The sequence below is a fragment of the Trachurus trachurus genome (assembly GCF_905171665.1).
Source record: "Trachurus trachurus genome assembly, chromosome: 10".
In the NCBI taxonomy this organism is placed as follows: domain Eukaryota; kingdom Metazoa; phylum Chordata; class Actinopteri; order Carangiformes; family Carangidae; genus Trachurus; species Trachurus trachurus.
In genome coordinates, this window is record NC_139894.1 from 4,207,750 (window position 1) to 4,234,859 (window position 27,110).

General features: G+C 40.7%; 1 protein-coding gene across 1 annotated transcript; it reads left to right on the forward strand.

Moving 5' to 3' along the window:
* The first annotated feature begins 876 nt into the window (after window positions 1-876).
* Window positions 877-6,974, forward strand: thoc3 (THO complex 3). The gene is made up of 6 exons (XM_083980500.1): window positions 877-1,049; window positions 1,778-1,934; window positions 2,046-2,250; window positions 4,386-4,547; window positions 5,855-5,955; window positions 6,797-6,974. Exons 1-6 carry the CDS (start codon window positions 894-896, stop codon window positions 6,958-6,960), a joined length of 945 nt encoding a protein of 314 aa, XP_083836626.1. The 5' UTR covers window positions 877-893; the 3' UTR covers window positions 6,961-6,974.
* Window positions 6,975-27,110: the final 20,136 nt, after the last annotated feature.

A 27,110-nucleotide genomic window follows, 5' to 3' on the forward strand; every position in this document is an offset into this window, starting at 1 on the left:
AGTCGGACCACTAGAGGGGTCAATGGAGACCAAAAAGGCCCAGCTGGACGAGCTGGAGAGAAAGGTCACAGAGAATAAAAGAGCATGATATTTAAAAAGGACACACACACACTTAGTCTTTATTTTTTACATTATTAACCGGTGTAGAAACATAGGCTATCAAAGTTATTTTCTCATCACAGTTTTTGGAGAAAGTTCATTCAAATTCCACCAAAAATTAAAAATAGGAAACATTATTGGATTTGTGGAAAACACAACAAACTAGCTACTACACAGTCTGAGTTGGAGATAATTTAATTGAAATCTGATCACACCTGCCATACTGCTGGAGTTCAACAATGAAACGATGAAAGCAGGGTTTATGGAGGTAGATTTGTGTCTTTATTCTTCAATCAAAAAAAAAGGTTGCTTCAATCCAAAAATATATTTTCAATAAAAAAAAAACTCCACTTCAATAATAATAAAAAATATATAGCTGAGACTAGAGTGCCTATAGGCACCTATAGTACTCTATAGGCACTCTAGCTGAGACTAAGAAAAATGCATTTGAACACTGTTTTGTTGGCAGTGTTGTTCTCCATCCTACTGAAAATAAAATATAGCATCACATCAAACACAGTAAATTGTATAGTAATACTGTTTTTTTTTTCCAATTACAAAGTCTTGCATATCATTCCAAAACTTATTTGAATGATAAAACCATAGACTGTAAAAATAAAACAGATGAAACGATGTAGGTTAGTGCATTTCCGTCCTCCTGAACACAAGACGGCGGTGTTCTGATGTGACGTGACGCTGGTTACGTCGTGACGGCCGCTACGTTACGTTCTTCTCTCTTACGTTACGTTACGTAGAGTTCCAAGATGGCGTCGCAGTCGCAGTACTACCAGGAGATGCAGGAGAGCTTCAGAAACAACAATAAAAGCCGAGAGTTCCCGGCTCACACCGCTAAAGTTCACTCGGTGGCCTGGAGCTGCGACGGCCGCAGACTCGCCTCCGGATCTTTCGACAAAACCGCGAGTGTCTTCGTCCTGGAAAAAGACCGTTTGGTGAGTCACTGCGAGGCTAGGCTAGGTAGCATGCTAACGTTAGCCTCGTTGAAATGAATGAATGAGTGAGTGAGTGAAGGTGATAAACATTAGTAAATGAGTAAATCTGTTATTTTATCGACTGTAGCTGTTTCAGACATTGAACATTGTCTTAATCTCAAATTTCATATCCCATATAGAAATATTCTGGTTAAATATAAACTTCTCGTCCTAAATTAGCTTAACTCTTGATTTTACTGATATAAGTTTGCATATTGTTTATATAAAGTTGGAACAATCAGCGTGTGGTTCAGCTAAATGTGCTCTAATGTTGTTAATATGTGATTTTATTCAGATTATTTACATTTTATTTAGTTTAATGGACTGTCTAATTTGTCTTGTGTTTTTAACTGGACCCAGTATCTATCTATCTATCTATCTATCTATCTATCTATCTATCTATCTATCTATCTATCTATCTATCTATCTATCTATCTATTTATCTATCTATCTATCTATCTATCTATCTGCTTTCCCTAAGTGACAAATGCAAATTTTATTTTATCCCTGTTGTAATTAAATGATCAATCTGCACTAAGTTTTTACCTGATAACGACAAAAATCTGCCTGAACTCATTTTTATTGATGGTTATATTATTGTCGTGATTTTAACCGTTTTATTTATACAACTGTCTATATTGGTATGGTTGTTATTGTCGTCCGCTCTCTGACCTGGTCTCTGTCCCCAGGTGAAGGAGAACAACTACAGAGGTCACGGCGACAGCGTCGATCAGCTCTGCTGGCATCCGACCAACCCAGACCTGTTCGTCACCGCGTCCGGAGACAAGACCATTCGCATCTGGGACGTCCGCACCACTAAATGCATCGCCACCGTCAACACGAAGGGTGAGACTCGTTCACATGGAGTTACATTAGGACACGACAAGTTGGAAACATGATGTAAAAAACCCGAATGACGAAGTTAAACTTGAATCTTGAATCTCAAACGACTCTCAGGAGAAAACATCAACATCTGCTGGAGCCCCGACGGACAGACCATCGCCGTCGGCAACAAAGACGACGTCGTCACCTTCATCGACGCCAAGACTCATCGCTCCAAAGCCGAGGAGCAGTTCAAGTTCGAGGTGAACGAGATCTCCTGGAACAACGACAACGACATGTTCTTCCTCACCAACGGCAACGGCTGCATCAACATCCTGAGGTAAGAAACCAAAAACATCCTGAGGTAGAAACCAAAACTTCCTGAGGTAGAAACCAAAAACATCCTGAGGTAGGAACCAAAAACTTCCTGAGGTAGAAACCAAAACATCCTGAGGTAAAAACCAAAACATCCTGAGGTAGGAACTAAAAACATCCTGAGGTAGAAACCAAAACATCTTGAGGTAGAACCCAAAACATCCTGAGGTAGGAACTAAAACATCCTGAGGTAGGAACCAAAACTTCCTGAAGTAAGAACTAAAACATCCTGAGGTAGGAACTAAAACATCCTGAGGTAGGAACCAAAACATCCTGAAGTAAGAACTAAAACATCCTGAGGTAGGAACTAAAACATCCTGAGGTAGGAACCAAAACATCCTGAAGTAAGAACCAAAACTTCCTGAGGTAGGAACTAGGGATGAAACGGTTCTCGGTAAAATACCGAACCGTTCGGTACGGCCTGCACGGTGCAATACGCTCTGGGACCGCGGTATTTCAGATTCAGCTTCCATCAGCTCTTACTGCTTTACAGGCAGCTGTGCCGTGTGTGTGTGTGTGCTTGGTCGTTTAAGGCGAAAGCCCGCCCCCTCGAGTTGATGTCCAATCACTGTTGAGCTTCCATACACTCTCCTCCTATCACACTGCTGCAACTGAAAGTGCAGCAGCTCACACACACAGAAGAGGGGGGGAAAAAAGAAAACAAACAGGCGGCAGCATGGGAAAATGAATTAGTTATTAGCGCGATTTAGCACATTTAGCTTTTATTAGAGTTCCAGCAGGACTGTGTCCATGCACACTGCATGTGTGTGGTCGCGTATCCGCGCGCGATAGAAAGACGATGTCCAGCAGGAGGAGTTGACTGACAGGGATGAGAGGTAGTGAAAGGCTGTTTTTAAAAAAAAACACACAATAGACAAACTCCTTCTTTCCCAGTGAGAGACTGTGGCTGCCAGCATAGTGACGTCTTCCATGACGGCAATATAGCGCCATCTCTGTTTGAAAGTGGCTTCAGTCTAGTGAAAGACTAAAGGAGTGTACAGTAGTAGCCTAATATTAGAAATAATATACATTTTAACATTATTTTGGGAGAAAAAAAAAGTTCTCTGCACAAAACACATACCGAAACCGTACCAAACCGAGGTACGTATTGTACCATGGGCTACCTGTACCGTTGCACCCCCCCGATCATCTGTAAACGTCACATTTTCTTCCCCACGAGGTAAAAGGAATTGTTCAAAAGGTGTAATCTGGATAAAAATTATCCGGATTTTGAAATGCCCTTTTTTGCTATCCAGGATCACGTGATCTGTTTTACTTTTATCCCAGTTGTTCAAAGCAAAGTAGGATTGGATCAGTCTGATCCAAATCCAAATTTTCAAGATTACCAAATCCGGATAATGATGCTCTAGATGGGACTGTGCATCACACTGAAGGCTGATTGGTCTGTTAACAACAGGTAGAACAGCAGCATGAGGTCTCTCAAAGTGTGTTTATTTGAAAACAGAGTGTATGTGTTGTTTTCTGTGCTCTTTGTTGTTTCTTCAATGTCTTTTAAACAGCCAGACTCCATCTGGTTGGGCTGTTACAATACATTTAAAAAAGCAAATATACAGTTCATTAGTGAAATTGTGAATATTTCCCCATGTGTTTAAAATTCAAACTTCAAATTTCATTAAATTCAGTTTGGGGAAAAGTTTTTCAGCTGTAGAATATTCAAAAGTTAACATTATTTACTAATCACTGTTGTGGTTTAAAATTAGGTAAAATATAAATCAAGAACTGTATATATACTACTTTATGAATAGTGTTTATTTGACCAGTTTGAATTTAATTTAAATCACATTTTGTTCCTGAATCCACCCGACTGCTGGGATCAGAATAATCCAGATTTTTTGGATCAAAGTTATCCTGATCCTACTGAAAAGTTTTGAACAACACAAACTGAGGGTTTTATCCAGATCAAAACCAAGACTGCATCACGTGATCTGATCCGATCTCAGAATCCGTTTTTGGTTTTGAAACAACCCATTTTCAAGATTTGATCCGATCCATTATCCAAAATCCGATTGGATGGTGAATAAACGGTTAATCTGTGTGTGTGTGTGTGTGTGTGTGTGTGTCTGTGTGTGTTTTGTGTAGTTACCCGGAGCTGAAGCCGATCCAGTCCATCAACGCTCACCCGTCCAACTGCATCTGCATCAAGTTCGACCCCACGGGGAAGTACTTCGCCACGGGAAGTGCCGACGCGCTGGTCAGCCTGTGGGACGTGGAGGAGCTGGTGTGTGTGCGCTGCTTCTCCAGGTCAGTGTGTGTGTGTCCGCCGCCGCCGCTCTGATCCATAATCAATAATCAATACCCGGTCAATATCCAGACTCTTTGTTGCACTTTGATTTCAAATATTCAGTTTGAAAACTTTAAAGTTGTTTATAACTGTTTGTACATGAACTCAACACAGAATCTGTTAAATTCTAATGCATTTACATAGAAGTTTAACTCCTTTAATAAGAAGTTGATGTGTTAACTACAGCAGCAACAATATTGATGATGATGATAATAATAACAGTGATTGTAACGATGTGTATATAAACATTATATTAGAATCAGATCAGATATGAAAAAAAGAGGATTGGTGATTCTCTAGAAAAGATGACTCACTTTATTGTGACCTGCTCCTGTAAGAAGAATGAATGAATATATATATACATATATAATAAAAATAATAATTTAATAATATTAAAAGATTCAAATCATACACTGCAAAAAGTCTTATTTCTTGTCAAAATGTCTCAATTTTAGTCAAAACTAATCTCTTTAACTTGTTTTTAGATCATTTTCACTTGTTTCAAACAAATTTGAAAATCTGCCAGTGAAAGCAATTTTTTTGTGCTTGTAATAAGAAAGAAAAACTTGCTCCACTGTCAGATTTTTCTACTTATTTCAAGTGAAAATCAGCTTGAAAGAAGTAAAAAGTGTCTAAAAACAAGCTGCTTCTTAATGTGATGAGTCTTATTTTAAGTAGAATTAGATTAGTTTTGACTAGAAATAAGACAAATATTCTTGGTAAGATTTTGAGTTTTTGCAGTGCAAGTAATGCACAAGTTCAAAATAGGAGTGAGAAGCAGCACTCCCTTTCTACTCATCATGGTTTATATATCTATCTACTACATAATTATCTATCTCAATATATTTATCCATATCAATATATGTATACTACATAAATATCCGTATCAATAAACATTATTACATCCATTAAAATACATTAAACATATGTATAGGGAAATATCCATATCAACGTATAATATCCCATATGTTTAGCAATTTATTTTTATCCCTCATATACCATATACCTATTTAAAAATTATTTTCTATTCCTCTTTTTAAATATATTATTATTCACAGGCTTTTCATTGTTGTTCTTACTTAATGTTTTTTAAAGTTCAGATCTCTTAGATTACAGCCTCCATCTCTTTCTTACCCAGATATTCTTTTGCCAGTAGATTCAGAATATTAATTACTTTATTAATCCCCACAGGGAAATTCATTAATAATGTAACGTTGTGTGTCTGAATGTGTCTTTGCTCTGATTGGATGGATTTGTGCGTCTGCAGGTTGGACTGGCCGGTCCGCACACTGAGCTTCAGCCACGACGGTAAAATGTTGGCGTCGGCCTCCGAGGATCATTTCATCGACATCGCAGAGGTGGAAACAGGTCGGTCCGAGAAAAAACTGATTCTGGTTTTTACCTTTTTACACACAGTTTTCATGATTGTTAAAGGGATAGTTCAACATTTTGTCAAATTGGCCCCTTGCCATAATCCCTATAGTCATAGCAGTAGGTTCGTTACCTTTAATTGTCGGTGCAAGCTGTTTTTAGAACGGCGGAGCAGAGCCGTGAGCTGCTCAGAGCTACGCTACGGAGGCTCATTATGGGATTTCTTGGTTTCCCTCATCAAACTCATCAAATACACAATCCAACAACTCCACAACGCTCTGGTGGACAAGTTGTGACCTGCACATTCACCACGCTATGAGATAATAACACAACGTTACCACACAGAGTTGTTTGAGAGGGAAATTCAGAGACTGTTGATGAAAAACTGTCCCTGAAGGCAACGCGCATCAGAGGTTTTGCATGAATTTGCCTCTAAAACAACTCTGTCTGGTAACGTTGTGTTATTATCTCATAGCGTGGTGAATGTGCAGGTCACAACTTGTCCACCAGAGCGTTGTGGAGTTGTTGGATTGTGTATTTGATGAGTTTGATGAGGGAAACCAAGAAATCCCATGAGCCTCCGTAGCGTAGCTCTGAGCAGCTCACGGCTCTGCTCCGCCGTTCTAAAAACAGCTTGCACCGACAATTAAAGGTAACAAACCTACTGCTATGACTATAGGGATTATGGTGATGGGCCAATTTGCCAAAATGTTGAACTATCCCTTTAAGTTTTTAAAGAGCCGCAGCAGTGGAAAAGATGATAACTTTGACATGTTGTTCCTCCCTCTTCCTCTTCTTCCTCCTCCTCCGTCTCCATGGTGCTGGTGGCGTTGTGCAGGAGAGAAGCTGTGGGAGGTCCAGTGCGACTCTCCGACCTTCACCGTTGCCTGGCACCCGAAGCGGCCGCTGCTGGCGTACGCCTGCGACGACAAGGACGGGAAGTACGACAACAACCGTGAGGCCGGCACCGTCAAACTGTTCGGCCTTCCCAACGACTCCTGAGGACAAACCGCTCCATCTGTGAGCTGCAGCGACCGTCGTCCGCCACCAGAGGGCGCCGGACCCACTCATTCCTAACAACGACAACTCTCTGTGCTGTAATATATTGTTTTTTATGTAAAATATTCCTGTTTTTGATATTAAACTGATCTCTTTGTAACTCCTGAGAGTCCTGAGCAGAGATTTGTCCAAACACCGACTCTAATGATGATAACCCATTATTATATTTGTCATATTTATCAGGTTATTGATAAATACTGCAACAATTCATCAATTAATCGCACAATAATTGATTATTAAATTAATTATCAACTATTTTGATAATCTAATAATCAGTTTGAGTAGTTTTTTAAAAGAAAAAAGTCCAAATTCTCTGATTTCAGCTTTAAATGTGAATATTTCCTGTTTTTGATATTAAACTCTGATCTCTTTGTAACTCCTGAGAGTCCTGAGCAGAGATTTGTCCAAACACCACCTCTGATTTTTCGATTTAGATTTAGAAAACTTTATTGTCCCGCCAAGGCAGGAAATTGATGATGAGGTTTTATTATATTTATCAGGTTATTGATCAGTATCAATCACGTGTCCATATTTATTCCTACAACAATTAATCGCTCAATCAAACAATAATCAATTATTTTATTAATTGTCAACTATTTAGATAATCTAATAATCGGTTTGAGTCGTTTTTTAAAAGAAAAAAAGTCCAAATTCTCTGATTCCAGCTTCTTCAATGTGAATATTTCTGGTTTCTTTGTTCCTTTATGACAATAAACTGAGTCTCTCCTTGGTTTGTGGACAAAACAAGACATTTGAGGACGTTGTCTGGTGGTTTGAGAAACACTGATTGATATTTTTCAACATTTTTTTTATATTTTATGGACCAAACAACTAATCGATTAATTGTTTAAATAATCAGCAGCTTAATCGATAATGGATATAATCGTTAGTTGCAGCTCTAAATGCGTATGCAGGTCACTCACACATCTGCACCTCATGTCGACTCTTTATTAAATATTAAATACTGTTTATAAATATATAAATGGAGGCCGACTTCACTGAAACTGAGCCAACATGGCCGCCTCCTGTCTGTTGTTCACATGATCCCACTCAGGAAAAGGTGGATTTCACCAGTAACGACTAAAATTTCAACCAGACTGATTCAAAATTAAGTTAAATATAATGAAAATGTTGATTAAAACCCTCCTGTTTCCAAATTTACCCAATCTGTTCCCTCCTTCCATCTTTCCTTCCTTTCTCCCTTCACAATCCTTTTTCCCTTCCTTCTTTCCTTCCTTCCTTCCTTCCTTCCTTCCTTGCTTCCTTCCTTCCTTCCTTCCTTCCTTCCTTCCTTCCTTCCTTCCTTCCTTCCTTCCTCCCTCCCTCCCTTCTTTCCCTTCATCCATCCTTCTGCTTCCTTCCTTGACCTAATCTGTTCCCTCCCTCCATCTTTCTTTCCTTCTTTTCCTTCCTTTTTCCCTTCCCTTTTCCTTCCTTCAGCCCTTTGTTCCCTTCGTCCTTACTTCTTCCTTCCTTTTTGACCCAATTGACCTGATATGTTTCCTCCCTCTTTCTTTCCTTCCTTTTCCCTTCCTTCCTTCTTTCCTCCCACCTTTCCCCTTGTCCAATTGATGAGGTTTAACCCTCCTGTTGTCCTCCTGGGTCAAGGAAGGAAAGAAAGAAGGAAGGGGAAAAGGAAGGTAAGATAGAAGGAGAGAGGGAACAGATTGGGTTAATTGTGTCAAAAAGGAAGGAAGAAGTAAGGACGAAGGGAAGGAAGGAAAGAAAGATGGAGGGAGGGAACAGATTGGTTCAAGGAAGGAAGGAAGGAAGGGAGAAGGGAAAAGGGAAGGAAAGAAAGATGGAGGGAGGGAACAGATCAGGTCAATTGGATCAAAAGAGGAAGGAAGTAAGGACGAAGGGGAGAAAGGAAGGAAAGAAGGAAGGGAATAAGGATTGTGTAAAGAAGGAAGGATGGAGGAAGGGAACAGATTGGGTCAACTTGACCCATAAGGACAACAGGAGGGTTTTAATATAATGAAAATGTCGATGAGAAACAGGATTTGTGTGACGTTCCTCTGTGTGAACACCAGGGGTCAGTGTTGACTGGGTTTTCCTTCACATCAATGATCGGTATTGAAAGTTCACACATAAATCTTGGTGTTGAACATAAATAAAACCATGAGGACACAGTGGATTTGTCTAATCTGTCCCCTGGTGGCAGCTGGTCCCTCCCTCTCCTCTCCTTCTTTCCTCCGTTTTATTTTAATTAAGTTGAGCTCCACATGAGACCTGAGGCGTCCAAGAGGAAACCTGCTGCTGGGAGAAATGAACAAGATCTCATGTTTTGATATGAAACAGTTTATTATCTACTGGAGGAGAGAAAATAATTCATAAAGAAAGAGAAGAGAAGTTTGTTTAAAAACAGGACTAAACCAACTCGCTATACAACAACAAGACCGCTGGAGAGCGTTGAGGCTTGAACCATGCACACATCTTCTTTATATAATTGTATAAAAATGAGGATATAACTGGCAAAATGTTAACTCAGTTGTTAAAAAAAAATGTTTTGGGATATGAAATCCCAAATACTTGTCCAGTGATGTATCTCGGGAAGATTAAGAAGGTTGTAATGAAAGAAGATCTGTACTTGACTAAAGTACAAGAAACTGGCTCAATGTGTAGACTCCAAACCAATTGTCCAGGAAATCCTTGTTATGGAAAAATGTACATACCTGTTGAGAGAACGTATTTGAAAAAAAATCGGAAAAATTGACCATTTATATGTACGAAGGAGTATTAGGGCCAACCAAAAAAAAAAAAAAAAAGCCAGCCAAAAAAAAAAATTCCGGCAAAAGGGGAAAAAAGCAGGCAAAAAAAAAAAATTTGGCACAAGAAAAAAAAAAATCAGCCAAAAAGAAAAAAAAATCCAGAACAAAAAAAAAAAAAAGCCAGGCACAAGAAAAAAAAAATCCAGAACAAAAAAAAAAAAAACAGGTGAAAAAAAAAAAATGCAGAGGCTTGACCACGTACCACAACAAAGCGACAAGCGACTGACAGCTCAATGACAGCAGCAGAGTGACAGGCTGCCAAACTCTGCAGCGCCATAAAAGTGAACAATAAAGCCGATTAACTTTGACTCAATGCCGGAGTATGACAATGAAAACAAGAAAACTTAAGCGGTAGTCCTACTTCAGAATCGGCACACGAATCACTTCCGTGTCCAACCCCTGCTGCTAACGTACAGCAATCAGCAATGCATGTTCTTCATTGCTGTCCCCCATATCTATGGCTGCCCCCCACACAAACACACACACACAATCATTTATAAGTTACATAGAGACGTTATGAGCTAACGTTGAGCGTGACTAAACGTGACTGGAAACACCTCCGTGACTAGACCACCGTGATCCAGGTCTCTGCCTCCTCCTGTAGTATTTACAAATACAAATACTATACAGGATAGGCCTATCTCCTCTCCTCCTCTCCTGTAGTATTTGTAGTATTTACAAATACTACTACAAGAGCCTGTCTGTCACCCTGCTGCTGTCATAGAGCTGTCAGTCGCTTGTCGCTTTGTTGTGGTACGTGGTCATGCCTGCATTTTTTTTTTTTTTTCGCCTGACTTTTTTTTTTCTTGTGCTGGATTTTTTTTTTTTTGCCTGAAATTTTTTTTTTTTTGTGCCGGATTTTTTTTTTTTTTTACCTGACTTTTTTTTTCTTGTGTCGGATTTTTTTTTTTTGCTTGCTTTTTTCCCTTGCGCCGGATTTTTTTTTTTTTTGGGCTGTTTTTTTTTTTTTTTTTGGTTGGCCCTAATACTCCTTCGTATATATGAGACGTGACACCAACTGAATGAATGCTAAATGCTAGGTATGTTAGTGTTATTATTGTTACTCTAACTTGTACCTTGTTTGCTGTATTGTTTTTGCCTTCAGTACATGTGAAAACTTAATAAAAAATATATAAAAAAAAAAAAACAGGCCTAAAAAACCTGAACACGTTTAGCAACGTTTCATGGCTGCAAAGACAATAAGCTGCCGAACTGTTGTAAAAAAATAAATAAAATTTGTTCCTGAATCCACCAAACTGCTGGGATCAAAATAATCCTCCTTTTTTTTTGGAGAAAATATTTCCTGATCCCACCAAGAATATTTGTCGTATTTCTTGTCCAAATGTCTCATTTCTAGTCAAAACTAATCTCTTTCCACTTAAAATAAGACTCATCACCTAGAAATTAACTTGTTTTCAGATAATTTTCACTTGTTGAAATAAGTAGAAAAATCTGCCAGTGAAAGCAAGTTTTTGTGCTTGTAATAAGAAAAGAAAAACTTGCTCCACTATCAGATTTTTCTACTTGTTTCAAGTGAAAATCAGCTTGAAAGAAGTAAAAAGTGTCTAAAAACAAGCTGCTTTTAATGTGATGAGTCTTATTTTAAGTAGAATGAGATTTGTTTTGACTAGAAATAAGACAAATATTCTTGGAAAGATTTTGAGTTTTTGCAGTGTGAGGGTTTAAATCAAGACTGGATTACGTGATTCAATCCGGTTTTTAGTTTTGAACAACCCATTTTCAAGATTTGATCCGATCCATACTCCAAATTCTGATTAGTTTAGATTGGATGAAACTGGGCCCTGGTTCTGGTTCTGGTTCTTCAGTCCTCCCTGTTAGTTATTGTGGCACAGACTTTGTGAAGAGGCCGGTCAATAAACCGTGGATGTGATTGCCAGAGAGCATCATGGGTAATAAATCAAAGCCGGCTGCCCATCAGTCACCGGGGTTTTGACGTTTTAACGCGTCGTCGCTGCGTCTCGGTGGGACGGGATTAAAAATGGCTGCTGCTTCTTCCTCTGTCGCTGTAGAGGAACTGTCAGAGCTTCATGGTGGAGAGGAAGTGTTAACTTATACATGACTGATAGACAGTCGCCTGCAGCAGAGGCTACGGTGGCCCAGAAGGCTTTGTCGTTAAAGGGATAGTTCAACATTTTGTAAAATTGGCCCATTGCCATAATCCCTATAGTCATAGCAGTAGGTTTGTTACCTTTAATTGTCGGTGCAAGCCATTTTTAGAACGGCGGAGCAGAGCCGTGAGCTGCTCAGAGCTACGCTACGGAGGCTCATTATGGGATTTCTTGGTTTCCCTCATCAAACTCATCAAATACACAATCCAACAACTCCACAACGCTCTGGTGGACAAGTTGTGACCTGCACATTCACCACGCTATGAGATAATAACACAACGTTACCACACAGAGTTGTTTTAGAGGGAAATTCATGCAAAACCGCTGATGCGTGTTGCCTTCAGGGACAGTTTTTCATCAAGCAGTCTCTGTATTTCCCTCTAAAACAACTCTGTCTGGTAATGTTGTGTTATTATCTCATAGTGTGGTGAATGTGCAGGTCACAACTTGTCCACCAGAGCGTTGTGGAGTTGTTGGATTGTGTATTTGATGAGTTTGATGAGGAGAAAGAAATCCCATGAGCCTCCGTAGCGTAGCTCTGAGCAGCTCACGGCTCTGCTCCGCCGTTCTAAAAACAGCTTGCACCGACAATTAAAAGTAACGAACCTACTGCTATGGGATTATGGCAATGGGCCAATTTGCCAAAATGTTGAACTATCCCTGTAATCTCGTTAACATTTACCAGCTCCTAACGTGTTGAACATGTGACGGAGGAGAAGGTGAAACAGCTCGGCCTCCATCAGCCTCTCGTCCATCAATACTGATTCATTCAACAGCAGCTTCTTCCCAAGGTGGTCGTCCTCCTTCGTCCACTACTAATGCTGCCAGACAGGCTGTGTGTGTGTGTGTGTGTGTGTGTGTGTGTGTGTGTGTGTGTGTGTGTGTGTGTGTGTGTGTGTGTGTGTGTGTGTGTGTGTGTGTGCGTGTGCGTGTGAGTGGATCTGTTAAAGGACACTTCCGGCATTCTGGATAATTGCTGCGCTGCATTGACCTCAGGCTTTCAGATTGATTTTTAGGTGTTTTGTTGAGATGAGATTCTTTGATGCTCAGTCACACACACACACACACACACACACACACTGAGCCTCAAGGGACAAAACCAACAAGAACAAAATGTGATTTCAGACTCGAAAAACATTAGTTTTAGCTGAAGGAGCTCGAAGCTGCAGCAGGTTCACACAGCACCGCTGATGAAGACGTTCATGTCGGTGGAGTAACGATCCGGAGGAAGAGGAGTGTCACGGAAATAACACATCAAACTAAAAGGATAAGAAAAGAAATGTGGAAATATAAACATGAATAAAATCATCTATTAAAATGTGGAAATGTAAAGAGAAATAGGGTACCGTAAAATTTGGTGTATAAGTCGCACTTTTTTTTCTCTAGAAAACCTTGTTTTCCCAGTTTGAGACTCTCAAAAATAGACTGCGACTTACATTCCAGTGCGACTTATATTCCGAATTTTACGGTAATTACACAATATTAAGCATTAATTAAACACAAGTACAGTTAATTCTGAATTGTCATGATATATTAAAATATTCTAATCTGTTGAGATCATAAGAGATCATAGTTAATTGATGAACTCACTGACGGTCATTGACAGTCTACTACTCACACTGCAAAAACTCAAAATCCTACCAAGAATTTCTCGTCAAAATGTCATTTCTAGTCAAAACAAATCTCATTCTACTTAAAATAAGACTCATCACATTAAAAGTAGCTTGTTTTTAGACACGTTTTACTTTTTTCAAGCATATTTTCACTTGAAATAAGTAGAAAAATCTGATAGTGGATCAAGTTTTTCTTTCTTATTACAAGCACAAAAAACCTGCTTTCACTGGCAGATTTTTCACCTTATTTCAAGTGAAAATTAGTTTGAAACAAATGAAAATTATCTAAAAACAAGTTAATTTTTAGGTGATGAGTCTTATTTTAAGAGAAAAGAGATTAGCCTTGGCCAAAAAAATCAGACATTTTGACAAGAAATACGACAAATATTCTTGGAAAGATTTTGAGTTTTTGCAGTGCATCAAAGATCTAACTGCTGTCTTTAAATTAAAGTGATGAATATCGATTTGTTGAAATGTTCAGAGATTTACCTCTGAATGCCAAAGAGCATCATGGGAAAATATAATAGAAAAATCTTTATCCTCTTCTTGTTTTCTGTCTATGGAGCAACTGCGATGTCATGAATGAATCTGCTTCATAAGTTGAAAATCATCAATAAACTTGATCAATATTAGAACAATGACAGGGTCCTAAAGACTGAAGCTGCACGGAAATAATAAATAACATGTAGGTGAGGAGCTGGATAAAAGCGCGTGTGTGTGTGTGTGTGTGTGTGTGTGTGTAGGTGTGTGTGTGACAACAATGGAGGATGTCCAGTTTGTAATTTGTGTTTGTGAGCTGTGGGAATCAGATTAGCAGCAGGAGTCAGGACTTTTCTTTCTGAGGCGGTGAAGATGAAGTGCTGACGGCGGCAACGCTCGGCTGCCTCGACCGCCGGCTGCGGATAAACACAACCACACACACACACACACACACACACACACACACACACACACACACACACACACACACACACAGATATTAACACACACTGTAGAGCAGCAGAGTGAAGTGAAGACAGCAGCGTCCATCTTATCGACAGCTGTTTATTTCTTCCTCTCCGCCTCCTGATTAAAAACTTCTGCTGTTTTATTTTTATAATTGAACATAGTTACTTTAGAAATGCTTTGTCTGCATATTATCAGTTTAGGTGTTGATTATTTTTCTATATAGGCCTAAACGGTGTCAGAAACCTTCATCACCTTCAGCTGTGCAGTGTTTGGTGCTAATTAGCTTATTTTTAGCATGCTAACATGCTTAATTCATTTCTAATGAATTCATTTATTTCTATGGGACTCTGCATATTAATGAACATAGAATAAAACTGTTGTAAAATACGCCAGATTTAGTTTAGAAGCTAATTTCCATCTGTAGTCCCAACTAACACTGTACCTGCTGTAAATGAGCATGCTAGCTAACATAGCAACATAACGCCTCAAACGCCAAAATTATTATTATTATTTTTTTTAAACATGCAGATTCACTGAACCCTTAAAGCCTCAGTAAAGTAGCTGCAGATTAAAGTCCAGTTCAGACTAGAATGATTTCTCCAGAGTGATTTTCTGGGACACGTTCAGTGCGTTGGTCAAAAATCATTATGAAATAAATAACAGGGGCAATTACATGTTCATGTATATTTTGACAATGTCTAAAGAAAAGGTGCAGCCAATAAGAACTTTAAAGGTACATTGTGTAGGAATTCCTCCCATCTAGCGTTGTGGTTGTATATCTCAAGCAACTCAATCGTATTTTTCATGCTGCATTCACCTGAAATTGGGCAGACGGCAGACGGACAACAGCCGCTGCACGTAACGGCATAAACAAGCCTCTATGTAAACAAGTGGTCCGTCAGCACGAGGCAAAACAATACACGTGACAATATGTTGTCATGGCGATGTGGTATTGTTTACCTTCTCTGGACTTCTGTGACTAAAATGACATCTGGTTTGTTAGCGACGGCCGTCTGCCCGACTGCAGGTGAATGCAGCATCAGTGTAACGCTCCATTCCTCCTCACTGCGTTACCGCGGTGACTTTTCACAGACGCCACCTCCACCTGAGCCGACAGCTCCGGTGTCTCCGCTGAGTTTCCGTGGTTTCCTACCGTCACGCTGCCACTGAACGTAAAAACATGGCGACACCACATGGCAGCAGCACCGAGCTTACCCGCTCCATGGAGATATGAATGATATGAACGGCTCATTCAGAGCTGAAAGGAACACTTCACTTTGTTGATGGGGGGGATTACTGGTTAATGACAAACACACTGAAGAACCAAATAATCCATTTTCGTGAACAGATAACAGAAGAAGTTACACTATGTCCCTTTAAAAAAATCGAGTCCCAACCAATCGCCTATGTTTGAAATATGCTACATCAGAGGTTCCTAAACCTAAAGTGACACTTTCTAATGCAAAGAAAATAAATAAAACAGGTTAACCCATGCAACAAAATCGACAAAATGCTACTAAAATGAAAGAACAGCCTGCTCTGTTTATTTACCATCTGCAGCCTGTAACACTACAGCTGTAACAACCAAAGACGTGTCTGAGCTGATTCAGATTCAAGATTGATCAGCGACCACTTCCTGTTTCACCTGCCGACTCCTTATCACGTTTTTTTTTTTTTGTACCTGACAAATTCTACAAGCTTCACCGTGCGACCTTTGACCTCCTCCTCTCTCCTCCTCCTCCTCCTCCTCTGCTGTAACGAGGAAGAGCTGCAGCAGCAATTAATCTTATGTTTTTCGAATGAAGCGACGAGCAGCAGTGATGGATCAGGCAGCGAAGCAGGAGCGATGGCTTGTTCACCGATGATAAACTGGACTCCTCTCTGAGACTAATGGACTAATCAGAGCTGCAACACGACGCAGACCAGGAGGAGGAGGAGGAGGAGGAGGAGGAGGAGGAGGAGGAGGAGGAGGAGGAGGAAGAACGGGCCTAAGACAGTGAAAACAAACACAGAAGCTTCAGTCAACCAGTTTCAGGACGGAAAACTTCAACTGATAAATAAATGAGCAGCTGCTGACGTCAACAGAACCGGTTCATGACAACAAAACGGGAAATATGACAGATTAAAAGACCCCCAAAAAACAAACAACAACAAAAAAAAAACATTAAAGGTCCAATGAAGGGTTAAAACCAGCTGTCAGGACTTCCTGTCACTTTGTGATGTCACAACTAAGCCCCGCCCACCACCACCTGGACCCACCATCCAACAACACTTTGCAGGATTTGGTTTCTCTGAGTGTTTTATTCTGAAATCTGCTCCATTTTTATTGGATTGCTTTAGAAAAAAGTCAGCCAATCAGAAGAGAGGCTCAGAGCTTCCTGCTCTTCTCTGATTGGCTGACACCGACCTGTTGTTACTATAGAGCTCCACAGAGAAGCTGAGGAGAAAGAAGATAGAAAACTACACAGGTTTACATCAGCTCTGAATTAAATCAAATGTGTTTCATAGAAAAACAGATGAGGATCAAAGATGTTACTTCAGGAAAGATGCACCACTCAGAGAAAAAAAGATGTATTATATCAATACAAACTAATCTAATGTGAAATTTTAATTTGTTTTCACGTGTTTTTATTTAGAGCCAGTTATTATTTTGTATTTCTGTGTTTGTGAAATTAAACCCAGTTAATAATGGAAGTTTCAAACAGCCCATAATGATGAAGCAGATCCAACATACCTGTGCAGGTTTAAGGTTTTCTTTATTTAAAAAATATATGGATGACAAGTATTTATTTCATTTTATTTCATTTAACTCTAGCTGCTTTGAGACTGTTGTCGACTTATTCAGTTCACCTTCTTGGACAGTTTAGGTACGACAACAACCCGAGCTGGTACAGGACAGCTGACCTCATGTTATATATGAATATTCATCCATGTGTTTGTCATTTTTAAACATTTTATTATGATTTGCAACTGTTTATCTTTGCCTATTTGTAGCTTCATTTTCTACGCTATATATTTCTATGCTCATAATTTTCTGTTTTCATTTGTCCTTAAATTTTACCTTTGTTTTTGAACCAGGATTGAATTTCTGACATGTTCAAAGGTCTCACTGCAGCAATACACAACAACATATAAACAGTATATTGTACAGCATGTGTTGTATTTCATGGTCAGTGAAGCTGCGGTTCGGCCCGCGGACTCTTCAGACCTGAACATCAGAACAAACACTGAACCAGATCACTTCAATTAGCATTTTGTCTTTCAGGAGTTTTTCTATTTAAAGACGACGAGGCTTTAATGCAATTACACCAAACATCCCATAGACGCCTCATCGAACAGAAAACATACAGCACAAGGTCCGCTTCACTGTGAGTGGAGATGAAATGAAGCAGCTTCCTGCAGCGTATGAATTATTACAGAGTGTTTGTTTCAGTTTCAAGTCAAAGACGAAGGTTTAGAAAAAAATGACTGAAACAAACTTTATTTAAAAAGACAAGAAACAACGCTTTAATTTACAGGCCGCTAATTACATGATAATGTCTATAAATAGCCTAGAAATAACAGTCAATTCCATATGGCGAGAAATATAGCTAAGAAATAACAATTGATTGAGTAGAAATATAATATCGGTCAATTCTAAAGGACTTGGTAGAGAAAAATTCTGGCCTTTATCAAAAAATTAAAATCATGAAAAGCTTTTATGAAAAACATGACATTACCATGAAATTGGCCGTTATTTCTTGACATTATCACGTAATTAGCGTCCTGTAAATTAAAGGGTTACCTATTTTGTTTTGTTTTTTTACGACTTTACTTTTCTAATAAACTCAAATTATTGGTTTTTAATTCAGCCAATCAATCAATCAAACTTTATATATCACAAAAGTCAAAAATCAAATAAAAACAAAGCAACATGAGCAACAATACTAATAACTACAGTGGCCCTGAAGGCTCAACTCAGTTCCTCTGCCTCGTTGTGTAGAAACCTCTCAGCTGATTATTGATTAGACCGATCTCCTCCTTCAGTCTCGTCTCATCATGTCTCTTTGTCTGCAGATTGAAGTGTTAATATTTTATTATCTCGTCACCGCGGAGACACTTTACGGCCACACTTCCTCACCAACGAGGCCGTCTCGTGATTGGCCATTAGCCGGCTGCGGTTCTGGACGACAGACCGCCGCGTTGCCCGTAGGAACGATCCGACAGGACGAGATGTTGCAGATATGTGATTCATTTTCCCATGAGCCTTTGCTGCACTTTGTGTTTAGTGCTAATTAGCAATTATCATTATTCCAATATTTTTTACTTTTCCCTCCGTTTTTGCTTTTTGTGTTAAAGGAATAGTTCAACATGTTGACAAATTGGCCCATTGCCATAATCTCTATAGTCATAGCAGTAGGTTCGTTACCTTTAATTGTCGGTGCAAGCTATTTTTAGAACGGTGGAGCAGAGCCGTGAGCTGCTCAGAGCTACGCTACGGAGGCTCATTATGGGATTTCTTGGTTTCCCTCATCATACTCATCAAATACACAATCCAACAACTCCACAACGCTCTGGTGGACAAGTTGTGACCTGCACATTCACCACGCTATGAGATAATAACACAACGTTACCAGACAGAGTTGTTTTAGAGGGAAATTCATGCAAAACCACTGATGCGCGTTGCCTTCAGGGACAGTTTTTCATCAAACAGTCTCTGTATTTCCCTCTAAAACAACTCTGTCTGGTAACGTTGTGTTATTATCTCATAGCGTGGTGAATGTGGGGGACTTGAGGTTTGTTTGTGGAACATTGAAGCACTGACATCTGAACAGCAGCCATCATTTTGTTCCAGTGTAAACAAAGCTTTAAAAAGAAAGACATTTTTTTTTTATCTTCATTTAAATTTAAATTTAAACTTAAACAACGTTTAAACCTGAGTCACTTTACCTCTGTGGAAACTTTAACACACCTGAGCAGAGCTGCTGTCGCTGTGTTTGCTGTTGCACATCTGACTCTGTCGTGTTGTTAGCGTGACGAGTGTGTGCGTGTGTGTGTGTGTGTGTGTGGGGGCAGCACCTGTCCTGTGTGTTTGGACAGTGTGTGTTTGCTCAGTGATAGATGAGGTTGGTAATGACACTTTAACAATGAGTGCATTAGCTTTACAGCAGCCGTCACATCAGCAGCCTGCAGCTATAGAGCGCTCTGAGAGACGACGGCACCTGAATGCACCAGCTGTGTTTATGTATCCACAATGCTGCAGCTTCTGTTTCTCCACTTTCTACATCAGAGTAATGTTTCCTAAAGATGGACGCGTTTAGTATGGAAGAGCATTAGGGTCACTCATGGAAAAAAAACATGAGAGGAGGAATATTTATTTTCATTTTGCACTTTGAGAATAAAGTAGAAATGTCGAGAAAAAGTCAAAATATTGTGGAAAAGGTTGAATTGTGAAAATTTGAAAACATGTGATATGATATCAATTAAGTATTGCATACCTTCAGAAACCTAACTTCATTCTCGACCTTGTATTCCACTTTATTCCCAAAAGAAAATCTCCCTTCTCTCTATTTTTTTCAGGAGAGAAACTGTCAACTTTGCCAAACTGCAAAAATAAAACTATTGTAGCACTACTACAACTACAAAGAACCTTTAAAAAGTCTCTTGTTTCTTTTTTTTTTTACACTTCTGACGTGTCATCAGCCTCCAGATGTGTCGAAGCTACTGAGTCATAGGAAGTTCTGGTCCAGTGGGCGGAGCCAACAGATGGTTTACTTGTTATGTGATGAATAAAATCTTTATCTTAAAGGTATATTGTGTAGGAATAGCGGTGCGGTTGCATATCGGAACGTATTCTTGATGTTGCATTCACATGAAATTGGGCAGACGTCAGACAGACAACAGATGCGGGTGTGATTCGACTAAAGTGAAAGCAATATTTCAATTTTGCTAATAAAAAGCCAAATAAGTTACACACTGGGGCTTCAAGTCATTTTTTCTTTCTAAATTAATTCTCTGAAGATTAGAGTTTTTTTTGACTGGACACTGGAGGTGAAGCTGCTGAAGTTTGAGAATAAATTCAGTTCTTCATCTGAGCAGCTTCACAAACATTAGTGTCTGATGTGTTTTACTGGATTTTCAATTTCTTTTACCTGCAAAGGATTTTGTTTTGTTCGTTATGTCTCCTGTTTATTTAAAGCCCCAGTGTGTAACTTCTTTGGCTTTTTATTATCAAAAATCAAATCTGTCTTTCATTTCACTGAAGTGGAATCACAGCCGCATACAAATGAAAGCTTTCTCGTACCTTAGAATGGGTTGTTACAAGTCGTTACAAATACATAAGTGGGCGACGCACCGAACCGAGGCGGCCATGTTGCATCGTGACCGTAGGTAACCACGGAAACTGAGCGGAGCTGTCGGCTCGGCCTGTTAAAACTGTCACCACTGTGTAGTGTGAGGAAGGACGGAGGCACTGGTGTTGCATTCAGGTGCAGTCAGGCAGACGGCCGTCGGCAAACCAACCGGATGTCATTTTACTCCACCAGAGAAAGACGGTAAAACAATACCACATCACCATGACAACATGTTGTCACGCCTGTATTGTTCTGCCTCGTGCTGGCGGACCACTTGTTTACATAGACGCTTGTTCATCCTGTTACATGCAGCGTCTGTTATCTGTCTGACGTCTGCCCGATTTCATGTGAATGCAACATCAAGAATACGTTCAGATATGCAACCGCACCGCTAGATGGGGGGAATTCCTACACATTATACCTTTAAGTCATTTTTTCTTTCTAATTTAATTCTCTGTAGAGATTAGAGATTTTTTTGTTGGACTGGAGGTGAAGCTGCTGAAGTTTGAGAATAAATTCAGTTCTTTCATCTGAGCAGCTTCAGAAACATTACTGTCTGATGTGTTTTACTGGATTTTCAGTTTCTTTTCACCTGCAAAGGATTTTTTTGGTTCGTTTTGTCTCCTATTTATTTTAAATTACCTTTTATTTTTTCAAAAGTAACAAGTTCAGTGAGTGAAAACCCTGATTTTTACACAAAATAAATTAACATCTCTGTTTCTCTGCTCTCTTGTGTTTCCTGTTGCTCCACCTGTTTCTCTCAGTTAAAGGTGATTTTTTTGGCTCGTTCTCGTGACACCTCCTCCACCTCCACCTCACCTGCTGCTGCTACAGACTGCACGCGGACACAGGCTGCGGCTGTTTGACTGGTTTCATATTGAACCATCTCTCTCTCTCTCTATATCTCTCTCGTCGCCATATGCTCCATCCCTGCACGAGCGGGAGGCTGTGTGAGTGAGGTAATAGGCTAGTGCGCACGAGGAGGGGTGGCGGTGGTGGTGGTAGAGAGACAAAGGGAGAGAGAGAGAGAGAGAGAGAGAGAGAGAGAGAGAGAGAGAGAGAGAGAGAGAGAGAGAGAGAGAGAGAGCATATAGGACGGGCAGCGCGCGGAGCTCCGGCTGCAGACTGATCCGGATCCTTCGGCCGCTTCAGACGCTTCAGCAGCAGGTCAGTAGGAACCAGACTGACTGGGGTGTGTGTGTGTGTGTGTGTGTGTGTGTGTGTGTGTGTGTGTGTGTGTGTGTGTGTGTGTGTGTGTGTGTGTGTGTGTGTGTGTGTGTGTGTGTGTTTGGAGGAAGATGTGAGCTCGCTCGGTGTGAGGAAAAGGAGGAAGAGGAGGATAGTGATGAAGGGCTTTTTAAGGCGTGAGCTGCCGGAGTGTTTGTGTATCCAGATCCAGATCCAGACGCATCCATCCATCCGTCTGTTCCTCTGCAGACAGGTGTAGCCCAGTCTGTATCAGTCCGCTTCACCTGGCCGCGGTATTTAGAGCTGCACGCGGAAACAGGAGCAGCAGGAGGAGGAGGAGGAGGAGGAGGAAGAAGAGACGCTCGTTCGTTCGTTCGTTCGTGCGCTGTGATGTGATGTGATGTGCAACAGAAACCTCTTGGTTTTTTTTATGTCTCAGTGTTTGGCGCCTGGAGCTCGTGCTGCTGTTGCTGCGGTGGTGATAGCTACACACACACACACACACACACACACACACACACACACACACACACACACACACACACACACACACACACACACACACACACACACACACACACACACACACACACACACACACACACACACCCTCCTCGGTGTTTCCATCTCTCGGACCAGGTGAAGGCGGGTCTGTCTGTTGGCGCCATGTCTCTGTAGGTGCGAGTAGAGTGATGATAAAGAGGAGGAGGAGGTTTCATTGAAAAACAGTGTTGGGGATTTGTAGATTCTGAATGAGCCGAACCAGGCCGAACCGAACCGAGCCCCGGTCCTCCGAGCAGCAGCAGCAGCAGCAGCAGCAGCAGCAGCAGCTTCTCTGCTGGTGATGGATGGTGGAGACTAAATTATTTATAGCTGCCAGTGCATTGATTAGCTTTATGTAATGCACCAGTGTGTGTGTGTGTGTGTGGGAGGTGAGGGGGGTGTAATAGTGCAGGGTGGTGGTGCTGGTGCTGGTGTGTGTGTGTGTGTGTGTGTTTGTGTATCAGTGAAATACAGTTTGAAATCAAAGGTGTGTGCTTACATGTCAGATAGATGGAGTTTGGGTAACACTTTACAATAAGGGTCTCTTAATTAACGTTAGTTAGTACATTATTAAGCATTAATATATAAACTAATGTGTTAATTAATGCTGAATAATGCATAAATAATGATATTATTCAACTTTTGCATGTATTAACTAACTTCGAGTAGTAAACATTAATTAACTTAATTGGCTACATTAATTAATGTGTTTCCTAATCCTAAGTGATACATAAAAATGATTGTTAATATATCTGTCAACAGTTAATTAATGCTTAATAATGTACTAACTAACATCAATTAAGGGACCCTTATTGTAAAGTGTTACCGGAGTTTGAGAGCTGCTTGTGTTTGTGAATGGGTGTGAGAAGCATTCAGCCAATCACATGCACGGAGACGAGCCTGTGCAGCTTCACTCATTCATTTAGAGCAGGAAACATGGAGGTGGCTGACAGACAGGTGGAGGTGGAGGTGAAGGGGGCGGAGCCACAGAGAGGAGGAAGAGGAGGAGGATGTTGTGAAGTGAGACTGAAGCTCTGACAGTTTCATTCACAGTTCAGCAGCTGAATCTCACAGGTGTACGGTGGCTCTGCAGGGTCAAAACACCGCAGCTTCAAAACAGCTTCAACAGGAAGCTGTCTGCACAACGTTTAAAGTCAAGAAGAAGAAGACGGCTGTATTCGAAACCGCATACTATACTGCTAGTATGTACTGATTTGGCCAAAATGCAGTATGCATCTGACCAGTCTACATTGCGTACTGTATCCCACAATGCAATGCACCCCTGACGTCTAACCGTAACCACAGACGGTAGTGAAGTATCTTTGCCGTGTACCGTAACAATGTTATATAGTTAAATAAAATAAAACTGCAGACCGATCGGTTCATTGTAAAACGTTTATTTATTGATGTAAATGTGGTGGTTTCTGTCCGTAGGCTCCAGAGCCCCGAGGCAGCGCTGCTCTTCTGTCCAATACACACGGGAAGCTTCACTTTTCATTCAAACAAACTAATCCAACTGCCACAATTGTTAGATTTCATCACTGAGACTGGCATTTATTAGCCTCGTAAACCAGCCTCTCGCGGAAATGCATTTCATTTCATTTCTCAGAGAGTCTGGCCTCATCCCCCCTCTAAGCGTTTGGGGTGGGCGGGAGCTGGGCGGGAGTAGTAGCAAAGACGGTTTAATATCTTTGGTAGTAGCGTTGACAGACAACCCCATTCAGCCAATCAGCAAGTTGGTGTAGTGACGGGGCGTTGCACCAGTCGGTCCCTGATTGGCCAACGTGCTGTGTCAATCACAGCGGGCGACGCTGATTGGCTCGGCCTTCTGAGGGTTTCAGGCGAAACGCTTAGAATGGGGATGAGGCCAGACTCTCCCTCGGAATGAAATGAAATGCACTTCCGCGAGAGGCTGGTTTACGAGGCTAGGCATTTATCTCCTAAAAATAATTTAACCAGCCGGTGGTAAACCTCTAAAAACCTGCGGGTAAGTTAATTTGCGATCGTTTTCTCCCCCGGGATGACGATGGAGGTTGGCCGGCCGACCAGCTCTGCAGACCGGCTGCTGTCTCTATGATGTCGCAGTCGTTGCGGAGCCATAGTTTTTAGTGACGGTTAAAAAATTCAGGTGTGTAAATAAGACAAAAAAAGACACATTTTCAGAAGGTGGAGTGCGAACATATCGGTAATTTCTGCTTCAAATGTGACAAAAATATTTCACAACAAATAATAAAATACATTTTTAGAACAGCTGCTGGACCCATAAAAACTGCTAATAATTAAGCAATAATCATTAGATAATTCTAATCATCATTAGAGTCATCAGAGGATCATAACATGAGAACGACAGGAGAAACCAGCTGAGTGCTTGTCACAGCTTCCTGTTTCTAACCTGGAGGGGGCGGGGCCTGATGCACTGCAAAAACTCAGAATATTTGTCTTATTTCTAGTCAAAACTAATCTCATTATACTTAAAATAAGACCCATCACATAAAAAGTAGCTTGTTTTTAGACACTTTTTACTTCTTTCAAGCAGATTTTCACTTGAAATAAGGAGAAAAATCTGATAGTGGAGCAAGTTTTTCTTTCTTATTACAAGCACAAAAAACTTGATTTCACTGGCAGATTTTTCTACTTATTTCAAGTGAAAATTTGTTTGAAACAAGTGAAAATGATCTAAAAACAAGTTTGTTTTTTTTTAGGTGATGAGTCTTATTTTAAGTGGAAAGAGATTTGTTTTGACCAGAAATGAGACATTTTGACAAGAAATAAGACAAATATTCTTGGAAAGATTTAGAGTTTTTGCAGTGTGAGGTTTGATTGACAGGAGCGCTGAAGGATTCACCTGCTGCTGTCTGATAAACAACACACCTGTATGTGTGTGTGTAGGTGTGTGTGTGCGTGAGCTGATGTGTCCATCACTCACTCTGAGTCTCTGACACCTTCACTGTCATAGTATCATCTTCATCCTCCTCTTCCTCTTCCTCAGCTGCTGGAGACAGATGTGACTGGTTTGATTAAAAAAAGGGGGCGGGGTCAGTGAATGGCAGCCATCATTCATGACTGACTGTAACAGGCTGAGACACCTGTCAATCAAACACAGTCAATCCCCAAAATATCCTCAGAGCCTCAGCGAAGTGTCTGTTACTGCAGGACTGTTATGGAGTTGACTTTAACGATGCTGCACTTGAACACAACACAGATCACATGACTGCGTTTTCTTTTTATGATTCAAGATTTGATTCATTGTCATTTCCTTCCGTCTCTACTGCTCTGACAGCAGCTGATGAGAAACATGTAAACACAACAGAGGGTGTGTCGCTTTGACCAGATCAGTGCAAAGGCTCATGGGAGTGTTTGTGTGTGTGTGTGTGTGTGTGTGTGTGTGTGTGTGTGTGTGTGTGTGTTTAGTTGAGAAGGAGGCGTCTGTATCGATTAATGACCAGCAAATGTTTCTGTGGTTCAGTCCATGTTGGATAAACACTGATATAATCAAACTGTGTGTGTGTGTGTGTGTGTGGTCCTCGCTGCAGGAGCGACTGTACGTCAGTGAGAATTCATAAAAGCTGCATTATTTATAACCGACTGAGAAAAAGCTTCAATTAGACGCCTGCAGCTCTTGATTTAGACTGAAGCTTGAGGGACTCACTCTCGTCACCACTGTTGTTGCTGCTGTTCACTACTGTCGTCACTACTGTTCACTATTGTTGTCACTACCATTCACCACTGTTCACTAATGTTTCACCACTGTTCATTACTGTCGTCACTACTTTTGTTGCTGCTGTTGCCACGACTGTTCCCTTCTGTTCACCGCTGTCGTCACCACTGTCCATCACTGTTCACTACTGTTTATCACTGTTCACTACGGTCCATCACTGTTCACTACTGTTTATCACTGTTCACTACTGTTCACCACTGTTCACTACTGTCCATCACTGTTCACTACTGTCCATCACGGTTCACTACTGTTCATCACTGTTCACTACTGTCCATCACGGTTCACCACTGTTCACTACTGTTCACCACTGTTCACTACGGTTCACCACTGTTCACTACTGTTCACCACTGTTTACTACTGTTTATCACGGTTCATCACTGTTCACTACTGTTCACTACTGTTTATCACTGTTCACTACTGTTTATCACTGTTCACTACTGTTCACTACTGTTTATCACTGTTCACTACTGTTTATCACTGTCCATCACGGTTCACCACTGTTCACTACTGTTGTCACCTCTGTTAACTACTGTTGTCACCACTGTTCGCCACTCGTGTTCACTACTGTTATCACCATTGTTTACTACTGTCGTCACCATTATTCACTACTGTTGACACCACTCTCCACCACTGTTCATTGCTGTCGCCATCACTGTTGTTGCTGCTCTTCACTGCTGTTACACTACTGTTCATTACTGTCGTCACCACTGTTCACTACTGCTGCCAGCCTCCTGGTTCGAGTGACGTCCTGTGCACGTCGACACGTTACTGTTTTATTTATCTGCCGTCTGGAAACATGACAGATTTACAGTAAACGCTCATCTATTATCTACAAGTGATGCAGACCTACC

Coding starts and splice junctions, on each gene's coding strand:
- thoc3 (XM_083980500.1), top strand. CDS start 894: ATGCAGGAGAGCTTCAGAAACAACAATAAAAGCCGAGAGTTCCCGGCT. Junction 1,050..1,777: donor TCCTGGAAAAAGACCGTTTG/GTGAGTCACTGC, acceptor CTCTGTCCCCAG/GTGAAGGAGAACAACTACAG. Junction 2,251..4,385: donor GGCTGCATCAACATCCTGAG/GTAAGAAACCAA, acceptor TGTTTTGTGTAG/TTACCCGGAGCTGAAGCCGA.